General features: G+C 38.4%; 1 protein-coding gene across 1 annotated transcript; it reads right to left on the minus strand.

The window, feature by feature from the left end:
- Positions 1 to 4,276: 4,276 nt before the first annotated feature.
- LOC307048206 (Fc receptor-like protein 3) lies at positions 4,277 to 24,709 on the minus strand (the record flags this gene model as incomplete). Its single annotated transcript, XM_079697191.1, is given in 15 exon segments — positions 4,277 to 4,396; positions 5,219 to 5,335; positions 5,433 to 5,464; positions 6,949 to 7,017; positions 7,229 to 7,341; positions 8,220 to 8,247; positions 13,414 to 13,533; positions 13,903 to 14,026; positions 14,028 to 14,182; positions 20,229 to 20,507; positions 20,816 to 21,103; positions 21,914 to 22,198; positions 22,435 to 22,689; positions 23,477 to 23,719; positions 24,640 to 24,709. Coding segments are annotated over 15 exon segments (2,298 nt in total).

Raw genomic sequence — 24,709 nt, forward strand, 5'->3', positions numbered from 1 at the left:
ACACTGAATGAAAGTAAATGGAGAGAAACATACATTATTCAAACAATAGCATAAGAGAACTGGAGTGGTTACACTAATATTGGATAAAATAGATTTCAAGACAGATTATTATTAGAGATAAAATGGAATTTCATGGTGAAAGAGACAACTTCAGGAATCCATAATTATTAATGTGTATACATCTAGTACCAGAGCCTCAAATACATGACACAAAAATTGATGGTAAAAATACATAATTCCACAATCGTAGTAGGAAATTTTAACATTCTTCTCTCAGTTCTTCAAAGAACATTAGACAAAAACTAAATAAAGACACAGAAAGTTTGAACAACACTCTCAACTTCCTTGACTTAATTGATATTTATAGAATAGGACACTCCAAAATTGCAGAATATATATTATTTTCAAGTGCACATGGTATATTCATCGAGACAGGTTATATACTGGGTCATAAAACTAGTCCCAATAGGTCTGAAATGACTGAAGTAATAGAATGTTCTCCAATAACAATGTAATCAAATTAGAAATCAGTATTGAAATCATGTACATACCCCTGTGACCTTGTCTTTTGAAGTAAAAGGCTGACTCAAGAGTTAATGATTGGGAAATGTGAAGATGTAGAAACAAGGAATAGCTGTTGGGCTGGGGAACTGGTAACGATTTAGACTATAAATCCACCACATCAAATTAAAAATGTTTGCTTTTGAAAGGTACAGTTAAGAAAATGTAAAGGCAAGTCATGTATCAGGAGAAAATATTTGCTAAGCATTTCTGACAAAGGTATACATATCCCAAATACATAAAGAACTCCAGTAACTCAGTAATAAGAAGACAAAGAACTCAAATTATAAAGAGGCAAAAGAAAGTTTACTCAGCAAATAGTGCTGGAACAACTGGATATTCACAAGAAAAAAATGAACATTTTTCCTCACACAATACACACACAAAAATTTTCACTCTAAATGGCTCTTAGGTTTATATGTAAGAGTTAAACTATAAAATTTCTAGAAAATGAAATAGGAAAGAATCTTTTGACTTTGGGGTATACTTTCTTATATAAAAAACACAAAGCTTACCCATAAAATGAAAAAGTAGATAAATTGGATTTTATCAAAAATAAAAGAATATCTTCTCTCAAAAGACACCATTAAGAAAATGAAGGGCAGGGCTTCCCTGGTGGCACAGTGGTTGAGAGTCCGCCTGCCGATTCAGGGGACACGGATTCATGCCCCGGTCCGGGAAGATCCCACATGCCGTGGAGTGGCTGGGCCCGTGAGCCATGGCTGCTGAGCCTGCACGTCCGGAGCCTGTGCTCCGCAACAGGAGAGGCCACAACAGTGAGAGGTCTGCGTACGACAAAAAAAAAAAAAAAAAAAAAAGAAAGAAAATGAAGGGCAAGTTACAGACATGGAGAGAACATTTGCAACACATAAATCAGACCAGGATATGTAAAGAAACAAACAAAAAAACCTCTTGCAACTCAATCATAAAAAAGACTATCCAGTAGGGCTTCCCTGGTGGCGCAGTGGTTGAGAGTCCGCCTGCCAATGCAGGAGACACGGGTTCGTGCCCCGGTCCAGGAAGATCCCACATGCTGCAGAGCGGCTGGGCCCGTGAGCCATAGCCGCTGAGCCTGCGCATCCGGAGCCTGTGCTCCACAACAGGAGAGGCCGCAACAGTGAGAGGCCCGCGTACTGCAAAAAAAAAAAAAAAAAAAAAGACTATCCAATAAAGAAGAGGTAAAATGTGTGAACAGACACATCACAAAAGAAGACCTACAAAGTGCTAATAGGGAATTGAGAAGATAATCAACATCATTGATTATCAGTGAAATCAAAACCACAATGAGATAACACTATACCACACTACAAACTCCTTAGAGTGACCAAAATTAAAAACTGAAAATGCCAAGTGTTGGCAAGGATGTGGAGCAACTGTAACTATCAAACACTGTTTATGGGAATGTAAAATGGTACAGCCATTTTGGAAAAGAGTATTGCAGCCTCTTAAAATGTTAAGCATCAATCTACTATGTGACCCAGCAATTATACTCCAGAGTGTTTACAATGGAGCGATGGAAACATATGTCCACACAAAGGATTGTACATGAATTTTCATAGCAGCTTTATTTTTAATAATGACAAATGAAACAATCCAAATGTCCATTAACAGGTAAATGGATAACCAAAAGTGGTATATACATATAATGAAATATTTACTCAGCAATAAAAAATATATATATACTATGGATTCACGAAGCAATGTGAATGAGTCTCAAAATCTTTCTGCTTGGTGAAAGAAGCCAGGCACAAAAGAGTATATACTCTATGGTTCTATTTATATAAAATCTTAGAGAATACACTGTAATCTATGGTGACAGAAAGCATATCAATGATTGCATAAGATAAAGGTGGAGGGAAAGAAGTATTACATACAGGATAAGGAAACTTTGGGGGGTGATGGAGATATTTGGGATCTTGATTGTGGTAGTGTCTTCATGGATGCATATATTTGTCAAAATTCATCAAATTGTATACTTTAAATCCATGCAGTTTACTCCACATAAATTATTCAATTATTTGTAAAAAATAAAATAAATGTAAAGAAATAAATTATAGTAATGTCTTGAATCTTAATGCCTCAATTGTTACCTTCCTGACTAGTTGGGAAAATAATTTCCTCATGAATCTTCTCTGAAATATTCCTTAGACCCTCCCTGACTGCTTACAGGTACTACTATTTGCCCTTAGTTTGAAGACCTGCATAAGGGGTTCTGGGAGGGAGGTCCTCCATACACTCGGAACTATTCTGTGGGCTGTACAGCCCCTCTGGTGTCCCCATTTCTTGCTGGTATTTCCTGATTCTGTCTGTCTTAGAGGTTGCTGTCCTTGGTGCTGCTTGCACCTCTTGCATGCACTCCTGGAGAGTGACTCTCACTGTCCATGGGAAGCTACCTCAATCCTGTCTTTCTCCCTTAGGGATTTCTTTCTCTCTTAAGTCAAGAGAGAAAACCTGCCTTTTGTCACCACTCTCTTAGATGGGTTTCCCACAGCTGGATCTAGTGTCACGTTCCCCTTCTCCTGTATACCTTATTCGTTCTGGAGCTCAAGGTGGGGAGGCATTTGGAGCAAAATTTAAGCACAGACACAGACTACACCTGGATTCCTTGCTCCTGCTAAAGGCCAGGCATACATTATGGATTGCATATTGTACCTACTAGTATGGAAACTAGAATGGTAAGTCCCTCTTTCATAATAAAAGTATGTATTTCCTCTTTAAGAAGGCAATCATTTTTTCCCTTGGCAAATGGTCTTGTTAGTTGAATTCATTAGCCAAGGCTAAAAGCCTCAAATCAGATTGCATTTTGATATATGTTATACTTCCTGATGGCTAAGCTTCTGACACCCAAGGGGAAAAACATAAAATTTGAAATACACAGTACTTTTATGCTGAGTTGTTTTCAAGGTTTGCAAAGCATCATTTCATTATTTACATAACATTATCAACGATGGCTGGTATAAAATCAATGATGTCCATAAATTGTATCAGTTGAGGTACATCAGTCCTCAGTGAACTTCTAGCTTCTTTCCTTAAGGTCTATTGTTTTCAAAGCTAAAAATGTTCAGTGTAACACTAGGTGATAGAGGCTAACAATTTCAATTATTCCTTTTCTGCCTCAGAACTTATGAATAAAACTGCTTCTGACATTTTTTGCTGGCATACTTAAAAAAATGTTTTTTCTTCATTGGTAGACACCCAATATCTGTCAGTCAATTGAGGAATTGATTAGGAGTCACTGAGCAATGGAAGGGGATGTCTTCCTTTGAGCCTACTAATTGCCTTGCATCTCTACACCCACTGCCAGCTCAGGTCATGCGGGCTCCTGAGTGACACTAAGCTTTATCATCTGAGTCATGTAAATCATTGGCTCTACTGACCTTCCAAGATTGATGTTGATGCTTCTGTAGCCATCAAATAGTGGATGTTGAATAATTATACAGTAAAACTGAGCTGCAACTGGTAGGAGGAATGTTTGATCTTATGAGAGATGAAGTATCTTGAAGACTACAAATTCTGTGTGGGCTGGGGTGTGTATGTGTGTGTGTGTCATATACCTGCATCTATCTGTATCTATCTATTTATCTATCATCATCATCATCATCGTCATCAATCATTTATCATCTATGTATCTATGTATAAATTTGTGTTAGTCTGCTCTGGCTGCCATAACAAAATATCACAGACTAAGTGGCTTAAACATCAGATATCTATTTTCTCACAGTTCTAGAAGTCCAAGATCAAGGTGCTGGCAGAGTTGGTTTCTGGTGAGACCTCTCTTCCTGACTCCTTCTGGCTTTGCAGATATCTGTCTTGCTGTGTCTTCACATGGCCCTTCCTCTGTGTGCATGAAGAAAGATAGAGAGGGCTCTGGTGTCTCCTCTTCCTCTTAGAAAGACACCAGTCCAATTCAATTAAGGGCCACCCTTATGACCTCATTTAACTATAAATATCTCCTTAAAGGTCCTATCTCCAAGTATAGTCACATTGAATTTTGAGAGAATACAATTCAGTCCATTATACTATCTAATCAGACAATTTGGAAGCTCTCTCCCATTCAATAGAATGTGTTATTAAAAAAAATCTTAATACTGATGTATATTTCATGAAGAAATAGTATATATGTGGATAGAACAAAGCTTTTTGGTTGTTTCCAATTTGGTAGCTGGAACAAAGCATGTACAACAGAACATCAGCAATGCCACTATCAACCACACAAAAATGGAAACAGATGTTTAGAACAAACTGTTTATGTAGAGATAGTACATTAAAAGATTTTGATCCCACTTAGATCAACTGGTCACGATCACATCCTCATGATCCTGGCTAGACCGTTTCTCCTTTCTCATCAACAGGCCCGGGAGCTGAAGGCCTAACTGCCCTGCCTTCACATGTGTCTCTACTGTGAAAAGAATGCAGAATTTACTCACATGCTGCTCACTATGTTCCTAGAGAACACACAGACTCAGGCACAGAGGAACTTGGCAGAACTTTCACCCAGCCTGATGTCCCCTATAGCCCAGCCTCTCGGGATGCTGAGCCCTGGAGGGAAAGAGGTAGCATGGCTGGAGATAACAGAGATAATGACACAGGCTGCTTCTCAGGGTCTCTGTGACCCACTATGGGTACAGAGCTAGTGGTCTACGGCTGACAATGCACATGGGACATTCTCATAGTTTTCTGCAGCATCTTCAGGGTCCCTGTCTTGATTGATGGCCAGCCCTGCAGAATCATCTAGATGTGCCTTCTTCAACTCTGAATAGATGACTGCAGGCTCCTGGTGGAAAAAAAAACAACCCAAAACACAAATAGTAAGTACCTAAATGTAGGTGAGGAAAAGCAGAGCGGAAAGCAATCCAGGAAATATAACCCACCTTATCCTCCCAGTGTTTCTTTGGTGAATTTGCTGTTGGATGGGAAGAGGAAAGAAAAGTATTAAACTGTGGGTAATACACTGTAACTTACAACCTATTCACAGTGCATTCCAAGCCAATCTTTCCTCTGCTGACTCATTTCCTAGCTGTCTCCTCTGCTGAATTCTTCCAAGCCCTCACAGACCAAGAATCTCATCCTCACACTTGTAAACAATAAAGCCTTTCCTCTGCCCATAAAATGCCCAGAATGATTTTCTTGAAAATATCTTCCTTTTTCCACTGCTCATCACAACCCCAGCACAGCAATTCTGTTATTTCCACCTCCCTACCTCTAGGGCCTCAATGGCTACATTGATCATCTGGGAGAAGGAAATAAATATGATTCACTTCACTTTGCACAGTGAAATTGGAGGAGGCAGCTCCAACAGGGACTTGGCATTCTAAGGCCAAACAGAAAATGCCCAGTAAGCCAAAGATATGCAGTGCTAACATTGAGAAAATTCAGTGTGTGTATTTCTCCTATCCTTCCAAGGGATTCTCTGGATCTCTTTCATTTAGTTATTCAGCCAATAAGCATTCAGTGAACAATGACCTTCTATTAAGCATTGGTAAGCCATAAAGAGGCAAAAATGACATAAACTTAGTCCATACAATTAAGAATCTTATCATTTTTAAGGAGAGAAATAGACATGGAAACAAATGCAACAAGTATTATGAGCACTAAGATAAAAATACATATTAAACTATGCTGTTGCCACAAAGGGTAATCAGTTCCTCTCAGGTTAGGAGATAGGGAAGGTCAGTGGGAACTACTGAGTTTCACGATGGTAGCTGAATTATTTCTTGAAATGTGAGCAAGGGTCACAGACAAACTAGAGGCAAGAACATTACAAGACAAATAAGAAGCACGAGCACCAAAGCACAAAACAACCCAGTTTGATCAAGCAAATGTTAAGAGTTCAATATGGCTAAAGTAAGGACATAAGGCAGAGCTTAGAGGAGGGACAAAATCACAGGGGGAGGCAAGGGTCATGCTTTAAAATGGAGAATCACTGAGGGTAGTTAACCTAGACAATGATGTGATCAATTGTGCATCTCAGAGGGATCACGCAGGAAACAGGTCGTTAGAAGGTTGGAAGGAGAATGAGATTAGAAATAAAGAGACCAGTTAAGAGAATTACAATTGTCTACACATTACATAATTAAAGGCTTAATTTAGCAATTATGTTCATTCATTCATTAAAAAAAATTTGAGGGGGCCTATCATTTTCTAAGCATAACACTATATGCTACTGATATATTTGCAAAGAAATAAGGTGTCTGTCCTTAAAGAGTTTATGGGGTAATGGTGGCAGTGTAGACAGGTAAGAGGGAATGGATGTGATTATAAGATTGGTAATATAAGAGGAGCAGTTAATACCTCTCATGTTGGATTCATATTGAGATGATTCTTTCATCAAAAACCCCTTGCTGGATTTGATAAAACACTGCCACCTTACCTCTACTTGTGTCTCACCTGAATTTTCTTTTGTATCTTGGATACTCCAGATCTGGGAATAAACCAGGTTGCTCTCACCAAGATCCACTGCAAAAGAATAGATCACAGTTGGCTGTAGTCAAGAACTCACACTATAAAATCTTCTTCCCAGTCATCAAGTTTATAACCACCTTCTAACCTTGACATAGTGCCAGAAATTACATTTTTATATTGAATATGACTGAGCCATGGACTGTTGCTCAATCTCTTCCTTCCCTGGGTCCTCCCTGGAGCCCTCTGTTCCTTAGGAAGTTCTCACCATTGCTGTGCACTGGCTGCAGTTCCATTGGGTCTGGTGGTTCAGAGTAAGTGGGCTCTTGGGGGTCTGTGTTGGAGGTTCTAGAAGGTTCCTGAAACTCCCTGGGACTGTAACTGTGAAGAAGGGGAGAGAGACAAAAAGGAGAAAAGTATTTGTGGATTATACAGAATCTCAGGAAAATCAATATCCAGGAAGAGCTCAGCATGGTTCATGTGAAAATATCATGGCTGCTACTCTAACAGTCTTCATGTGTCTTTTGAGAAAACGTCAGAAGTATGGCACAAGACAGAGCCAGGGCAGCATTACAGAGAAGGCCAGCTGAGGCAAGGTCAGAAGACAAAGGCTACATAGTTCAAGGTCCCTTTGATAGAGTAAACACTTGTGTTTGCCTATTTTTTATTACTTTCAAAAGTTTAAATGTTTCAACATCGATACACAAAGGCTTCTGCATTCCACAGAAGTTGACCTTTGTCCTTTTTTAGGTTCTTTTCAGTTTTCTACCTCATATTACAATGACCTACCTTTCCTATAAAATACTATGAAGGCTCTTCAGGAAAAGTATTTTTTTCCAATTTCATTTCCTTCTGCAGTTAATATTGTGAGTTGAACATTGCCAGCATTCAATAATTGTTTCCTGAATGAGTGTATGAGTGGGGAAATGAGGGATAAGGGAGTGAATAAATGTAGCCTTATGAAAGATGATATCATTAAGACATCAGTGATCAATTCTCTACTGGCGCACACTTAAGGAAGGAGATAAATTAACCATGGATAGTAAATAACATTAATTCTGTGTATAAGTAGGTATAAGTGAGTATTATTCACAACTATGATTGAAAGTGGCCTTCTTAATCACATTTTTTATTTCATAAGAATTTGAAATTTTAACAGGAAATGAGTAAAATATTTTTTAATGTACATAATTCCATGTTCTATCTTGTGAGCATAAATAAAATGAAAATGCTGACAGCACAAGAAGCAGAGACCTCACCTAGGTGTTCCAGTGGTGGAAAGTCCTCCTGAAAAATGAAAAAAGGAACATTGATGATAAGTGATCTCCGTGGACAATGTGCTCTCTGTTAGAACATCCTTTCCCAGAAATCAAATTCAGCCTAGATTTCAGCTATGGCAAATCTTTGAGAACATCTGGCTCCACCCCTTATGTCATGTTATAGATAAGGAAGGTGGGGTCTGGAGAGACATTTGCACAGAGTCACACTTATTCTCAATCATTCAATCAGTAATAGCATCATGAACTCTAAGTAGTTGTGATCAAGTAGCAGAAGAGAGACAACTTAATATTTAACTCTAGATCAAGTGCTTCCCGTACTCCCACTTCTCTATTCTCACTGCAGCCCTATAAGGTAGAGACAAGGAGACTGAGACCTAGAGGGGGGTTAAAATTAATACTTGTTACACGAGTATGACTCAATAGGACTACCAGAATAACCCCAGACCTTTCTTTATCTCTGACCTTACAAATCCATTTCAACAACATTGGGTGCATATTGTCTTCTCCATACCCCTTCTTTCCTTCGCTTTCACCTGGCTAATACCAATTTATCTTTCCTCCTCCAGAGCTTTCCCTGATGCCAACAGGCTGGATTAAGTGACCTATATCCTTGCACATAGAACCCTGCAATATTAAAATTACTACATTGTATTTTAATTATCTATTTCTGTGTTTGCCTCTAACTCTCTCCTTCGTGAAAAGGTGTGTTACTTGAGGGCGCAAAACTTGTCTTAATTATTTTTCTATTTCTAATGCCTAGAAGGTTGAAAATATTTAGTAAAGATTTGTTAAACAGCTGAACAAATTAAACTATGTACTATGAGGACTAAAAGAAAAACAAGTTGACAATTTTTTAATAGGTGACTACATGTAAACCTAATTTGGAAGCCTACTCCATCAGCCTTGAAAATATGCCAGCTTTCCATTAACAGAAAAATATTGAAATCTTTCTGGCCTGCCCAGTACGGCCTCCTCCCAGTTTCCCATCTCTGCACTTTGCCTACTTATCTGTGGCTCTATATCTGTCTCACTGGTCTTAGAGAACACAAGTTATTTCCCAAAGTAAACATATTCAGCCTTACCTCTCATGGAAAATGACTGATTAATGTCTACAAACCCCATCTTTGTGAACCAGGTGTCCTGAGTTAAAATAGAGGTGTGTAAGCATGATCCTGGCCTGTATCTCTCTCCTCAGGGCCATTGTAACCATATCAATCAACAACTAATATCCTTACTTGTAAGCAGGTTAATTAAGTCCCAGGATGCATCTGAAAGTCAGATTATCTCCTCATCTGCATAAAGGAAAACAGACCCAGAAGGTGGCTATTTATAATATAAGCTAGTATTCACTAAAGATATATGGGCCAGGCACTGTGCTAAGCAGTTTACATAGATTGTCTCATAGCACCTAAAAGGTATATACTATTATTATGACCATTATACAGCTAAGGAGACTGGAGTTTGGAGAGTTACATTATTGGAATTTAATTCCAAACAGTTATAGAGTCAATAAATATATCACTCCCTTAGGTAACTTGGAGAAAACACTCAGGCTTAAGGAGCAGAGTCCTTCACTTTTAGATTAATTTGAAAGGACTGAGCTCTTCCCTGAGAAGGCTGGTCAATAATGAGAAGGAAGACTTTGCTATGAGGGAAGTACAGTAGACAATATTTTGAGATGTGAAAGGCAGAAACCCTCTGATTGACTCTGTCAGGATTCCTTAGTTGAGTTTGCTATTTAAAAAAACATTTCCCTTAGATCTAGAGGACAGAATCTCCTGGGTTTCTGCCCTCATGGATCACATAAAATAATGATTGGTAATCTTTCCTTCCCTTGTGTTATTTGGTGTTGTACTGACTGAGCAACCTGTTTTTTGAATATTATCAACTGCAATACTGAGGTTCTAATGTCTGCACTTCTAGTTTGTTACTGATTAATAAATGACATCCAGATAGGCAATGAGATAGAAAAGTAATTTTTAAAGTAGGAGGTACAACCAGCCTTTTACAGGTTACCAAGATGTAATGGAGAGAATATGGACTCAAGGGCTAGAAGGAGACCCCAGTTAAGACCTAACTCTAACTCTTAGTAGATACACATGAATTTGGAAAGTTTGCTAACTCCCCCCCAAATCTTCATTTCTTCATCTTTAATATGGTTATAATGATATTGGTTGAATTGAAGTGAAATGTACATACTGAAAAACAGAGAATTAGACACTACAAAATTGCATGTAATAGACTCTAAATGAATGACAGATTTTATGATGAGTACTATCAGGGTTAGTGCTATACACATAATTGTATATGTAATATTATTTAAGAAACTATTAAGTAGCTTTAAATATCAGTCATAAAATGATGATGCCATATTTTGTACAAAGAAGAGGAAGGATGGATGCTCATTAATTGACCTGAAAGTGGAAGTCAGAAGACAATGCTTAACCACTATCATTAAGGAAAGTATGTAAAGTCTTCATTAAATTGAGACCCAATCATTTGTTTATTTGCTTGATTTTCAATATGAGCCCTGAAAAAGGAAAACAGAAGTATTTTGTCTGACAGAAAAAGAGAGTTCATGTTACACCACAGAGAAAGACAGAAAGTAAAGGATTAGTAATTCCAGATATAAAGTCTTGAAACCTTATAAGCACCCAAAGCACTGAATAAAACAGTCCATGCACTTAAAGATTTCTGATCCACGAAAAAACATTCAGAGAGAAAAATAAAAGCAATCACATAGGAAAAAGACAAGGATGATGGCAGATTTCTTGTTAGAAATCATGCACACAGGAAGACAGTACAGCATCTTTAAAATATTGAAAGAAAACAAAATTTTCAACCCAGAATTCTATGCCAGTAAAAATATATTTCACAAATGAATGCAAAACAGAGACTTTTACAGACATACAGAAGCTGAAATAATTCACCACCAGCAGACCCATACTACAAGAAATGTTAAAAGAAATCTTTTAGGTGGAAAGAAAATGACACCAGATGAACATATGGATATACAAAAAGGAATGAAGAACATTGGAAGTGATAATTTTATGAGTAAATGTATAATATTTTTAAATTATATGTAAGCTTCTTTAAAAGATAATTGTTTACAAAATTAATAACAATGTAACGGCAGGGGAGAAATGGAGTACACAATGGTAAGATTCTTATGCTATACATGAAGTGATATAATGTCATTTGTACGTAGACTGTGATAAGTTAGATACGTATACCATACACTCTAAAACAACCACTAAAATAACAAAGCAATGAGTTATATATATAATAAGCCAAAAAAGGAAATAAAATGGAATCATAAAAAATACTCAAGTGGTCCAAAAGAGGGTAGTAAAAAAAGGAAACGGAAAACAAAGAACAGATGAGACAAATAGAAAACAAATAGCAAAATAATAGATTTAGGGACTGAACCCTATCAATAATCACATTAATGTAAATGGTCTAAATTTTTAAAATTAAAGGGTAGAGACTGCCATATTAGATTAAAAATTCAAGTTAACTATATGCTATCTATAAAAATACATTTTAAATATAGAGGCACAAATAAATTAAAAGTAAAAGAGTAGAAAAAAGAAATATCATGCTAACATTATTTATATTAATATATTAATATCAAAGAATATTTCAGAGTAAATGATGTTACAGGAATAAAAAGGTCATAAGGATAATGTGGTCATTTCATCAAAAACACATAACAATGATAAATATGTGTGCACCTAATAATAAAGTTTCAAAATACATGAAGCACATGTGATAGAATTGAAAGAAGAAATGGAAACATCTACAAATATTGTTGAAGATTTCAATACCCTTCTCTCAATAACTGATAGATCAAGTAAAGAGAAAATCAGTAAGGATATAGAGGACTTCAGCAACACTATCAATCAAGTTCACAAACAAACCCATACTACAAGAAATGTTAAAAAAAAAAGTCCTTCAAGCAGAGAGAGAATGATACCATATGGATGTATGTATATACAAAAAGGAATGAAGAATTCTGGAAGTGATAACTAAGTGGGTATTACCTAGACATCAAGCCAGAAAAAGAAATGACAAGAAAATAAAACTACCAAATCAATATCCTTTATGAACATAGGTGCAAACGTTCTTAAAAATTTTAGCAAATCAAATTCAAAAATTATAAGCAAGTTAGGTTGGCCCCAGAAATGCAAAGCCAGTTCAACATTCAAAATCCAAAATCTGTATCACTAGACTATAAAATAAAATTGTATGATCATCTCAATCAATGTAGAAGAAACATTTGTCATTTTTTCTGTAAAAACTGTCAGCAAATTACAATTAGTAGGGAGTTCTTCAGCTTTATAAACAGCAACTACAAGAAATCCACAGCTAATATGATCATATGCAGTGGTGAAAGTCCAAATACTTCCCCCCTTTAAGTTCAAGAACAAGACAAGTATGTCTATTCTCAACGCTTCTATTCAACATTGTACAGGAGGTTCTAGCCAGTCCATTAAGGCAAAAAAAAGAAATAAAAGGAATCCAGATTGGAAAGGAAGGAGTAAAATTATCTTTATTCACAGATGACTTGATCATCCATGCAGAAAAATCTGATGGAATCTACAAAACTAATACAAGAACTAATAAGTGTGTTTAGCAAGGTTGCAGGATATGAGATCAATGTACAAAAATCAACTGAATCTCTATATACTAGCAACAAACAATCAGAAATTGAAATTTTAATTTCATTCTCAGAATATCTATTAATTTTATCTACTAATAAATATCACTGTCTTTATATGCTTTTCAAATATATCTCAGAGTTTATGGTTTGTACTTATGGCTTTTGTCAATTTTTGTTGTTGTTACAAGTGGAGGACTTTGTTTTTCCTTCTTTTTGATTTCAGTAAGCTTTGGACTGGGGTTGGAACAGTAAATACTTAACTTTCTAATTTTTAAATGGAAGCAAAATTCTGTTCTCTGATTTAAATCTCAAATTAAACACATGGAGTAGTAACTTCATTAAGAAATTTGTTCTACCTTTTTGTCACTGCCACAGAGTGGCAGTGATTAGAACTGAGGGCTTAGTACTTGGAAAGGAATAATTAACCTTTATAGGATGTACTACACAAGTCCAAGTTATTACAGCAATGGCAAAAGTCACAACATCAAAGAGTATGATATAGCCACTCACCTGAATTCCTTTGGGTCCTGAAGTAACACACCAGAGCAGCAGTAGCAGCAAGGCCAAGGATGCTTAGCAGCCCTGCAGTGACCCCCTCGGTGATAAGTGTTATTTTGTTACTGGAAGGCCCTAAGTGAAGAGACCTGTACTTGAGTTCAGGGCCAAATATTTTTTTATCAAGACAAAAAACATGTAGGTGGGGGCTAGCGATATATTAGGACGGGTTTTTGCCAGGTTCTGATTTCTCAATTTGAATCATTTACAGTATAATTTGTAATTTTCAAAATAATAGCACATGAGAGTTATTGCCAGAATCTAACATTAAAATTTATTCCTTTTCCCTCCCCCACCCCCATGAAATCAGTATCAGTCTCCAGAAGCCTCAAGCCTTGGTTTCATGTTAATAACTCTTTGACACTGGGAGAATTTCTACAGTCTATTGGAGAAATATTTTATTGATTATAAATGTAACCTATAGCCCAGGTACCACCAACCCATCTGTGATACTGAGTGTCGCCATCTCACTGCGCTGGACCCCCAGGCCATTGTCAGCCCCACAAAAGTAGTTCCCAGAATGCTCTGCCATCAGAGTGAGGTTGAAGGATGCTCCTCCTCCAAAGGGGGCCCGAGATGCTCCCCAGGGTGACATTCTTGTGGTAAAACCAGTACAAGATCGGGGGAGAGCCTCTTTGGGCCTCACAGCGAAGCTCTAACACATCTCCCACCATAGCCTGGGCCCCAGCAGGGTGGAAGGTGAAGACAGGATGAGACACTGGAACTGAGGGAAGCAACATAGTTCATGAGCAGTTTTAATTAAGTATGTGTACAAGATAAGTTAATAAAGGAAATATTTAGTTTAGTTTAGTAGTAGGAACATAGACCTGGGATTCAGGAAAACCTGAGTTTAAATCCCGTCTCTGCCCTTTATTAGCCCTGTGATCTTGCTGTTTTAAAAACTTTTTACTAGCTCCAAGTCTCAGTTTATTCCTTCGTAAAATGGAGTTAATAATAATTATATCACAAGCTATGGTAATAAGAATCATGTATGTAAAATGCTCGATAAATGTTAGTTACTATTACTGTTAGAAATAATAACTAAAAGCAAGGTTTGTTTCTCCATATCATTGATTGACTCCTGAGACTTAGCTTTAAACCTAGACTTCCACACCTATCTGAAGTAGGACCTCATTACCTTTTACCCAGTTATCTTGCTTTATTTTTCTGCATAGCATTAACACTAACATCTATCAATCTATGTATCTATGTATCTCTCTCTTATTTATCTATCATCTGTCATTGTTGTATATCTGATTCCTCTAATAGAATGTAAGTTTCATAAGCATGAGGACTTATCGGGGGCTTCTCTGGTGGCACAGTGGTTGGGAGTCCGCCTGCCGATGCGGGGGGACACGGGTTCGTGCCCCGGTCTGGGAGGGTCCCTCATGCCGCGGAGCGGCTGGGCCCATGAGCCATGGCCACTGAGCCTGCGCGTCCGGAGCCTGTGCTCCGCGGTGGGAGAGGCCACAGCAGTGAGAGGCCCGCGTGCCGCAAAAAAAAAAAAAAAAAAAAAAGAATGAGGACTTATCTGTTTGTTCATTTTTGTATTTCCGGCTGCTGGAACTTTGCCTTGGCATGTAATAGTTCATCAATAATTCGTGAAATAGTTCATCAATAATTCATGAATGAGTGGATGACCAAATTGATCCAGATTGGCCCCAAAATATCCAGATATAGCAATAACAACATGATTCCCATTTTACTTTGTGATTATAGAAATAGGACAGCCAGGAAAAACAGAAAATCATTATGTTTTTAATTAACATATGGAATTATTAATCAATAATTAATTAATGTGAAATGTGAACTGTGAGATTGCTGATTCTGCTAAGTTGTGAGGGAACCTGGATGAGCCAATTTGTGTGCAGTGCTTTAAATATAAGCTGTGTGCTTCATTGGCAAGAGAAGTTTGCCAATGAAGCTTTGCTTTGCATCTAAGCTTTGCTTTGCATCTGAGATTGGCTAAAGGGGAGGGAGCATGGAGACAATCCATTGAATGGGAATAATTCACCCTTCTGTACATCCTTTGCAATATATAATGACCTGGGCCAAATGCTAAGGGTCTCAGGGGTAAAGCTTTATACATTCTTTGCACATCTCAGTGTGCCTTTCCACCCATGTCATCACCTCATATATTTTTATCCAATTTTTATTGCTGTAAAATGCACATAACTTAACTTTTTCCATCATAAACTTTTTAAGTGTATGGTTAAGTGGTATTAAATACTTTCATGACATTGTGAAACCAACACCACCATCCATCTCCATAACTTTTTACCTTGTAAAACTGAAACTCTATACCCGTTAAACAATAACTCCCTATACTCCATTTCCCCACCCCCTGACAAGCACCAGGCTACTTTCTGTTTCTATGATTTTGACTAACCTAAACATCTTATATAAGTGGTATCATACAGTATTTGTCTTTTTTTGACTGGTTTGTTTCACTTAGTATAAAGACGTCAAGATTCATCCAGGTTGTAGCATGTAACAGAATTTTCTTTCTTTTTGAGTCTGAGTAATCTTTCATGTTATGTGCATACCACACTTTGCTTATCCATTTATCTGTTGATAATGGATATTGGGTTATCAACAGATAAATGGATTGGGTTGTTTCCATGTTTTAGCTATTATGAATAATGTTGCTCTGTACACGCGTGTACAAATATCTTTTTGAGAATATATTTTCAGTGTTGGGGGATGTATACCCAGAAGTGGAATTTCTGTATCATATGGTAGCTTTATTTTTAATTTTCTGAGGAGCCTCCATAGTGTTCTCAATAATGATTTCATCATTTTACATTCCTACCAACATTACACAAGGATTCAAATTTCTCCACATCCTAGCCAACACGTTATTTTCTATTATTTTTTTAGTACCCATCCTAATGAGTATGAGGTGGTATTTCATTGTAGTTTTGGTTTGCACTTCCCTAATAATGAGTGATGTTGAGCATTTTTTTCATGTATCTAATAGCCATTTATATATCTTCTTTGGAGAAATGTCTATACAAGTCCTTTACTCATTTTTTTAATGAGTGTCCCATGACGCCAGCCCCTGCCCCTCAATCCACAACGGCAGAGTCCACAAACCTTATGACACCAGAAAGGGTAGAGGTGCCAGCCTGACCCTGGCTCCCATCCTACCCCCTTGCTTTGCCTGCATTGGTGGAGCCTATGACTCAAGGGATCCCAGACATGAGAGAACAGCCCAGCATCCTGGGGCACCAGGTGATGATAACAGCAACACTTCAGGAGCAAAGTAGCAGTAACCCCGGAGGCACAGGAAGTGATAATAGAGCCACACTTATAGAGAGAGGGGAGGATGGAAGGTGACTACTCTCAAACATAGCCAGAGGCAGCTTAGGTAAGAGAAACCAAAAACTTATGCCATACCACCACCTACTGGAAAACAAAAGAAAGGCCTCTGTTTTCTAACTGTCACTACATCAAGTGCACCAGCAGAGAAACCACCCATCAAGTACCATGAAGAATCACAGTAACACTGTACCACTAAAAGAAACTGGCAATTCTCCAGAAACCAAACTTACAGTCATGAAATATTGTGATCTAACTGAGAAAGAATTCAAAATAGTTGTCATGCAGAAACTCAACAAGCTACAAGAAAACTCAGAAAGCCAGATTAATGAGCTCAGAAATAAAATTAATGAACAAAAGAAATACTTTACCAGAGATATTAAAACTCTAAAAAAGAGCCAAACAGGAATTCTGGAATTGAAGAACTGAATAAATGTTGAAAGAATGCCTTGGAAAGAACTAGAAATAGATCAGACTATATGAAAGAGAGAATTAGCAATCTCAAGATAGAAATCATGATACAAGTATAAGAGGAGAGATAAATAAGGTAATTTAAAAATGAGGGAATTCTCCAAGAGCTATCTGACTCTTTTAGGAAAGGCAACATTAGCATAAGGGGTGTCCCAGGAGAAAACAAGGAGAGGGGAGCAGAGAGTATATTTAAATAAATAATAGCTGAGAACTTCCCAAACCTAGGAAAGAAACTGGATATACAAGTCCTTGAAGCTAAGAGAACACTTAATTACTTCAATGCAAAAAGACCTTTTACAAGACATATTATATTAAAATTGTCAAAAGTCAATCACAAAGAAAGAATTTTAAGGCAGCCTGGGGAAAAAAGGATGGTAACCTACAAAAGAATCCCCATGAGCCTATCATCAGGTTTCTCAGCAGAAACTCTACAGGACAAGAGGGTATGGAATGACATTCTCAAAATACTGAGAGATAAAAAGTGTCACCCAAGAATATTTTTTCCAGCAAAGTTATTATTCAGATATGAAGGAGAAACAAAGACCTTCCCATATGAATGAAAGCTGAGGGAATACATCAACACAGGTTCTGCTTACAAGAAATGTTGAAAGAAGCTCTTCTACAAAAAACAAAAAGGCAAAAGTACACAAAACTTTGAGGAAAGTGATAAATAGACAGAATCAGAAAATTGCAACTCTTTATCAGAATAGGTTTTAAACACTTTATTATAGCATAAAGGTAAAAGAGGGGAAGTAGAAAAATAACTATAGCTACTTCAATTTGGTAAAAAACTCACAATACAAAAAGAGATAATTTGAGACAATAAAAACATAAAAGGGGAAGAGGAAAAGGATGGAACCCATATAGGTAAATGAAGATAAGATTCTATCAGCAGAAAATGGACTATTTTATCTAGGAGAGGTCTTATGCAAACCTCAGTGTAACCACAAAATATAAATCTAGAACAGAGACACAAAACATGAAAAAAGGGAAACTGAGAAAAATATCATAGAAAACCAAAAAACCAAAAGAGCAGGCAGAAACTTAAGGGGGGGGGGGGGGGTAAAATGGAGATATAGAGCAACCTGAAAATGAAAGGTAAAATGGCAATACTAAATTCTCCTTTATCAATAATAACCTTAAATGTAAATGGGTTGAATTCACCAATCAAAAGACAGAGAGTGGCTAGATGGAGTAAAAAAGACCCAACTCTATGCTGCCTCCAAGAAACTCACATTACCTTTAAAGACAAACATAGGCTCACAGTGAAAGGATGGAAGATGATACTCCATGCATATGGCAGCCAAAAAAAAAAAAAAGTGGGTATAGCCATGTTCATATCAGAAAAAATAGACCTCAAGCCAAAAAAGATAACAAAGGACAAAAATGGACATTAATTATGATAAAGGGGACAATTCATCAAGAAGATGTAACAGTGATAAATATATATGCACCTAACATAAGAGCACCAAAATATACAAAGCAATTATTAACAGACCTAAAGGGAGAAATTGACAGCAACACAATAATAGTAGGGAACTGTAACACCCCACTATTAATGGATAGATCATACAGAAAGAAAATCAACAAGGAAACGACAGCCTTAAAAGATACATTAGACCAGATGGACTTGATAAATTTATACAGAACATTCCATTCAAATGCAGTAAAATACACATACTTCTTAAGTGCTCATGAAACTTTCTCAAGAATAGACCATATGTTGGAACACAAAACAAGTCTCAATGAATTTAAGAAGATTGAAATCATATCAACCATCTTGCCTGATCACAATGGTATGAAACTAGAGATCAACCACAAGAAGAAAGCTGGAAAATCACAAATATGTGGAGACTAAACAACAAGCTGCTAAACAACTATTGGATCAAACAAGAAATCAAAGGTGAATTGAAAGAATACCTGAAGACAAATGAAAATGAAAATATGACATACCAAATTTAACTTTGCACATAAAGGAACTAGAAAAAGAAGAACAAATGAAGCCAAAAGTCAGTAGGTGGAAGGAAATGATAAAGATTCAAAGAGAAATGAAATATACACTAAAAAGAAAATAGAAAATATTGATAAAAACTAAGACCTGGTTCTTTTAAAAGATAGACAAAATTGCCAAACCTTTAACTAGATTCACTAAGAAAAATGAGAGAAGTCTCTGATAAATAAAATCAGAAACGAAAGAGGAGCTATAACAATGAATGCCCAGAAATACAAAGGATTATACAAGAATACTGTGGACAGTTATATGCCAACAAATTGAGCAACCTAGAATAAATGGACAAATTCTTAGAATCACACAACCTTCCGAGACTGAATCATAAAAAAATAAAATCTGAATGACCAATCACTAGGAAAGAGACTGAAATAGAAATCAAAAACCTCCCAAGAATAAAAGCACAGGACCAGATGACTTCACAGGTGAATTCTACCAAACATTCAAAGGTGCTGTAAATCCTATCTTTCTCAAAATATTCAAAAAAACTGAAGAGAAGAGAATACTTCCTAACTTATTTTACAAGGCCAACATCACCCTGATACCAAAACCAAAGACAACACACAAAAAAGAAAATTACAGGCCAATATCTCAGATAACATAGATGCAAAAATCCTCAACAGAATATTAACAAACCAAATACAACAGTACTTTAAAAGGATCATACACCATGATCACGTGGGATTTACTCCATGTATGCAAGAGTAGTTCAACATTTGTAAATCAATCAACATGATGCATCACATCAATAAAATAAAAAATAAAAATCATATGATCATCTTGATAAATGCAGAAAAACCATTAGGAATGGCCTAAGTTCCTGAATGTATAGTCAGAAGAAAGAATCCTAGGACTCTCAGGTAGAGGAAGAAAAAGTGGGGAGTCTGCTGGAATGTCACACCAGCAAATAGCCCAAAAGAGAAGACACAGTCTGTTCTGGGCTGTAATTGCTGCAGGCATCCCTACTCACCTGTAACATTGAGAGTCACTCTGTCACTGAGCTGGACCCCCAGGCTATTGTCAGCCTCACAGGAGTAGTTTCCAAAATGTTCTGCAGTCAGAGAGAGGTTGAAAGACACTCCTCCTCCAGAGGAAGCTGAGCTGCTCCCCAGGCTGACATCCTCATGATAAAATCGGTACAGGATCGGGGGAGAGCCTCTCTGGGCCTCACAGTGAAGCTCCATCATGTCCCCCACCACAGCCTGGGCCCCAGGAGCCCTGAGGGTGAGGACAGGGCGAGACACTGGAACTGAGAGAGATAGTAGACTGTCAGAGGACTCTGTTGCTGTGACAGACTCATAACCCCACTCAAGAAACTTAAATATAGATATATCTCTTGAACCATGAAGAGTAATCCTGGATAATTTTGTTTTCATCACTACAGTCCTCTCCACAAGTAAAATATCTTCAACTTTTGTCATCTTTGCCATTTCTTGGTTAGCTTCTAAATCTTCACAACTCTGTTCCTTTGCCTTCTTCCAAAGAGCTTCATGGCTGATAGAAAGCCTAAACCCTGGCTTGTGAACTGAGGCTGAATAGAAGGAATCGGGAACTTACTTCTCAGTGTGACTCTGATCAGTTTACTGAGGATGGGACCGTGAATGTTGTCAGCTGCACAGTAGTATCTCCCAGCATCACGCTCCTTCACATTGAGTATCTGCAGCTCTGCCGACAAGGAACGCTGGGTCTTTGTTCCCAAACTTCTCACTGTGCCCTCTCTGTGCCAGGAGAATGTGACAGTCCCTGTACCCTTGGCTACTGAGCAGATAAGGAGCAGATTTTCTCCTTCAATCAGCTGCCCCTCGGGGGGCTGGATCTCTAGATTTACATCAGACACAGGGACTCCTGGGAGGACACAAGACGACACATGAGGGTTCTCATGGCAGAAACTTCAGGGTCAAGCAGAAGGCTGGTTCTGTTACGAACAAGCCAATAGCAGCAGGTACAATAAGCAGGGGTCCAAAGTGGGCAATAAGGAATTAATTGTGCATGTTATTATAGAGGCAGAAACACCCCTCTTACCACATACAACAGTTCCCATTCTTGGGGAATGTGGGGACTAGGCTCCTGATCTTCTTAAACCTAATGCTGACTGCAGTCACATTTTATTTACATTTATATCTAAGGAATCTTTGGTGCACCGATGGATCACAAAATAAGAGTGAACCCTGAGAATATTACTTCTATCCTGAAATTCAAACCACTTTCCTATCCTTCAAGGCTCTTCTCCAGTCTCACCTCCATCTTCCCACATTCTTTTCTGGTTATTCCAGTTCATGTTTATCTTCCACTTTTGTTTTGGAGCATGTTTAGGTCAATAAACGGAAGCAGCATAGGGACCTCTAAAGACTGCCTGTGGTCATCTGTGCTTCTAGTTATCTGTTGACTCTTGACAGAACATATCCTGTATGGCTCTGTAACCCCCCACAGGGTTGGGGACACAGTAACTGATCAATAACTGTTATTAACTGAGTTAGATGGAAGAGAATGTTCTAGGGACATTAGGCCAGTGTTGAACCTGAAGAGAGAAGGATACCAGGACAGCTGAGATGCTCCTCTCTGTTATGTTCAGTGTCCTAGGGAGCAGGAAATGTCATTGCTCTGCTCTCCTCTCCCCGGCTCTGACTCTGGAAGTGCAGCTCCACAGACACTCACTCTGCACATGTATCTGGGGTGTCAAGCTTCTTTTCCTGACAGGGTGAGTCACTGTCTCTGCCTGGCACCAGTAAGACCTTGAGTCTTCACTCCACATGGTAGGTAAATAGAGCTCTGGGGAGCTGCTCCAGCCTGATCCCAAGGCCTGGTCTTCTCTGAAGAAGCAGAATTGAAGCTGAATGTATGACCGCTGTGGAGGGAGCCAAGTCTCACATTTTAGGGTCACTGGTCTCCCCTCTATGGGCTGGGAGGGTCTGGCTGTCAGCACAGGAGGGGGAAACAGCTCTAGAGAGAAGAACAAACACAGTTCCCAAGGTAGTGAGACTCAGGGCTCCCGGAAAGACGCACGTGTGCTTTCAGCACCAGCTATCAGAACACAGAGACCCAAGTAGGTGGAACCACTTCCCATCTCCCTCCCATGACTGGAGGATTTTCATGAAATCCCCACTGATGAGTCCCTTCCTAAATCATCACACAGTTTCCCTGCCAAGTCCTATTACCCACAGGAGGGCAGCCATTACCTTGAACTTGAATTGTTAGAGGTTTTGAAATTTCTTTCCTTGTGTTTCCCCAAAAGATTTTTCTAGAAGCAGTACAATGGTATTTGCCATTGTCCCTGGAGATTGAATTTAGTGTGAAGTTTGATGTATAGCTCTTACTAATTTTTTTTCCATTTTTGTAAAAAACTGTTTCACTTGTTGCTTCTCTCCCCTGGCATCTCAGAACAACATCATCTCCTTCAAAGACAGGGTGTGGAGCCTGGATGATCAGTCCTTCTGCAAAGAGTGGAGGAATGCAATCAATTTATTTACTGATGCTTGTTTCTTCAAACTCTCATTTCTGGCCATGAAGAAAGAGCTGCAATCCTATACATACCTGAAAATGTCCTCCATCAACATTTCCACATGATCCCAAAACCCAGTTCTCCCTTGTCCTAAGATAATGAACTAATTTCCAGAAAATATCCTTAAGAAATCCCCAGGGCTTCCCTGGTGGCGCAGTGGTTGAGAGTCCGCCTGCCAATGCAGGGGATGCGGGTTCGTGCCCCGGTCCGGGAAGATCCCACATGCTGCGGAGCGGCTGGGCCCGTGAGCCATGGCCGCTGAGCCTGCGTGTCCGGAGCCTGTGCTCCGCAACGGGAGAGGCCACAACAGTGAGAGGCCCACGTACCACAAAAAAATAAATAAATAAAATAAAAAATAAAATAATGTGAATTACAATAAACAGATGCTGTTAAGGTGATCAAATAAAGGTTTAAAAAAAAAAAAAAAAAAAGAAATCCCCATACATATTGTTAAAAGAGAAGTTTTATACCATACCTTTCTTCAGACCCAAGTCCCTTTTTCCTGGTGACTTCTGACTTACCAGTACTTTTCTGGATGGAGAGGATGGACAAGGCAGCATCCTGTTGCTGCCCTATCTCCTTATTTTCCCCACTGGGGTCAATACCTCAAATATCCTCATGCCTGTTTACAGCCCTGCCTAGGCTCCCTGCATTAGCCTAGCCCTTAGACATGCTGCCCAGTGGTTTAATTTCAGAGACTCCCTCTTTTCTTTCCTCACCAGATAAAAAATCCATATGTACGGGGTCACTGGGAGAAGATCTTCGAGTCTTGCATTTGTAATATCCAGTCTTGCGTATTTGGATCTCTTCATGTTTATTATCCAACAAATGATCATTATGATACCAAGATATGTCTCCTTGGGCTGGAGAAAGGGAATCCCTGCATGTGAGAGTCACTCTGTTGTTTTTGAAGTTTGTGGACCATGGAGGATTGAGGAGAAGAAAAGCTTTTGGAGTTACTCCTGAATAGGAAATGGAAATATGAAGGCAGGTAAAGGTGAATGAGAGGTGGGTGGAGCATAAGGAAAGGCCCAGCTGCAACTAGGAGTTTTTCTGGGCTAATTCCTATTAGGACCAGGGTTGGAAATGGAGCAGACACAACTTGGGGAACTGCCTGGGACAGAATCTGTTCTTTGTCATTTTTTGCCTAGTAGCAGTGGGTGGGTAGGTGGAGGATAGGTCTCAGGTTCCTGGTATGGGCTCAGAAAAGTTCAGGAGATGTGATTCGTAGCTGGGCAAACACTGTGAGGGCCTCTGAAGGTGGGTTGATTCTGAAATACTCTTGTCCTATACATTCCTGTCAAGGTAAAAGTCAGCCTGGGATGTATATACCTCAGAAGAAGTTTCTAGACTCTGAAAAGCCAGTACCTACTTGGCTATTAATATTTAATGAACAAGATTTGTTTCACTTACAATTCTTTTAAACTTTGCTTAATTTGAGAGTCTATGGGGAAGGCAATTTTTTTTCTACTCTCCGCCTAAGGTGAGCATAATCAGTAATTGATACAGGATACAAAAAATTTGAACAAAGGGACATGGACTGCTTGCATAATCATATTTGTATATATAATTGCAACTAACCGATGGGACCAGAAATTGAAAGAGTGCAGTGACATGAGCTTCTTTTGGAGATGTATAAAGATTTGGCTCTAGCATTTTCCACTATGAATAGGAGATATTTCTATATTTCTTTGATAGTGGCACCAGCTTGGACATACAGAGGGGTCTTAGGGAATAGAGGAGATCAGATCCAAGTTTCTCTCAATATCAGCCTCCTGCCTCTGCCTTTCCTTCTGCAAATATTTCCTTCCCCTCTACACTGTGGCATTCGGTAATAGGGAAAGAACTGAAGACTGGAGAAGTCAGAGGAGGGTCTGCTCACCCACTAATGCAACAGGTGTGACCTCAGAGTAGCAATACCACTGATGTTGGCACATCACCACAGGCCTCAT

This window comes from Hyperoodon ampullatus (assembly GCF_949752795.1).
Source record: "Hyperoodon ampullatus genome assembly, chromosome: 2".
NCBI classification, from domain to species: Eukaryota; Metazoa; Chordata; class Mammalia; order Artiodactyla; family Ziphiidae; genus Hyperoodon; species Hyperoodon ampullatus.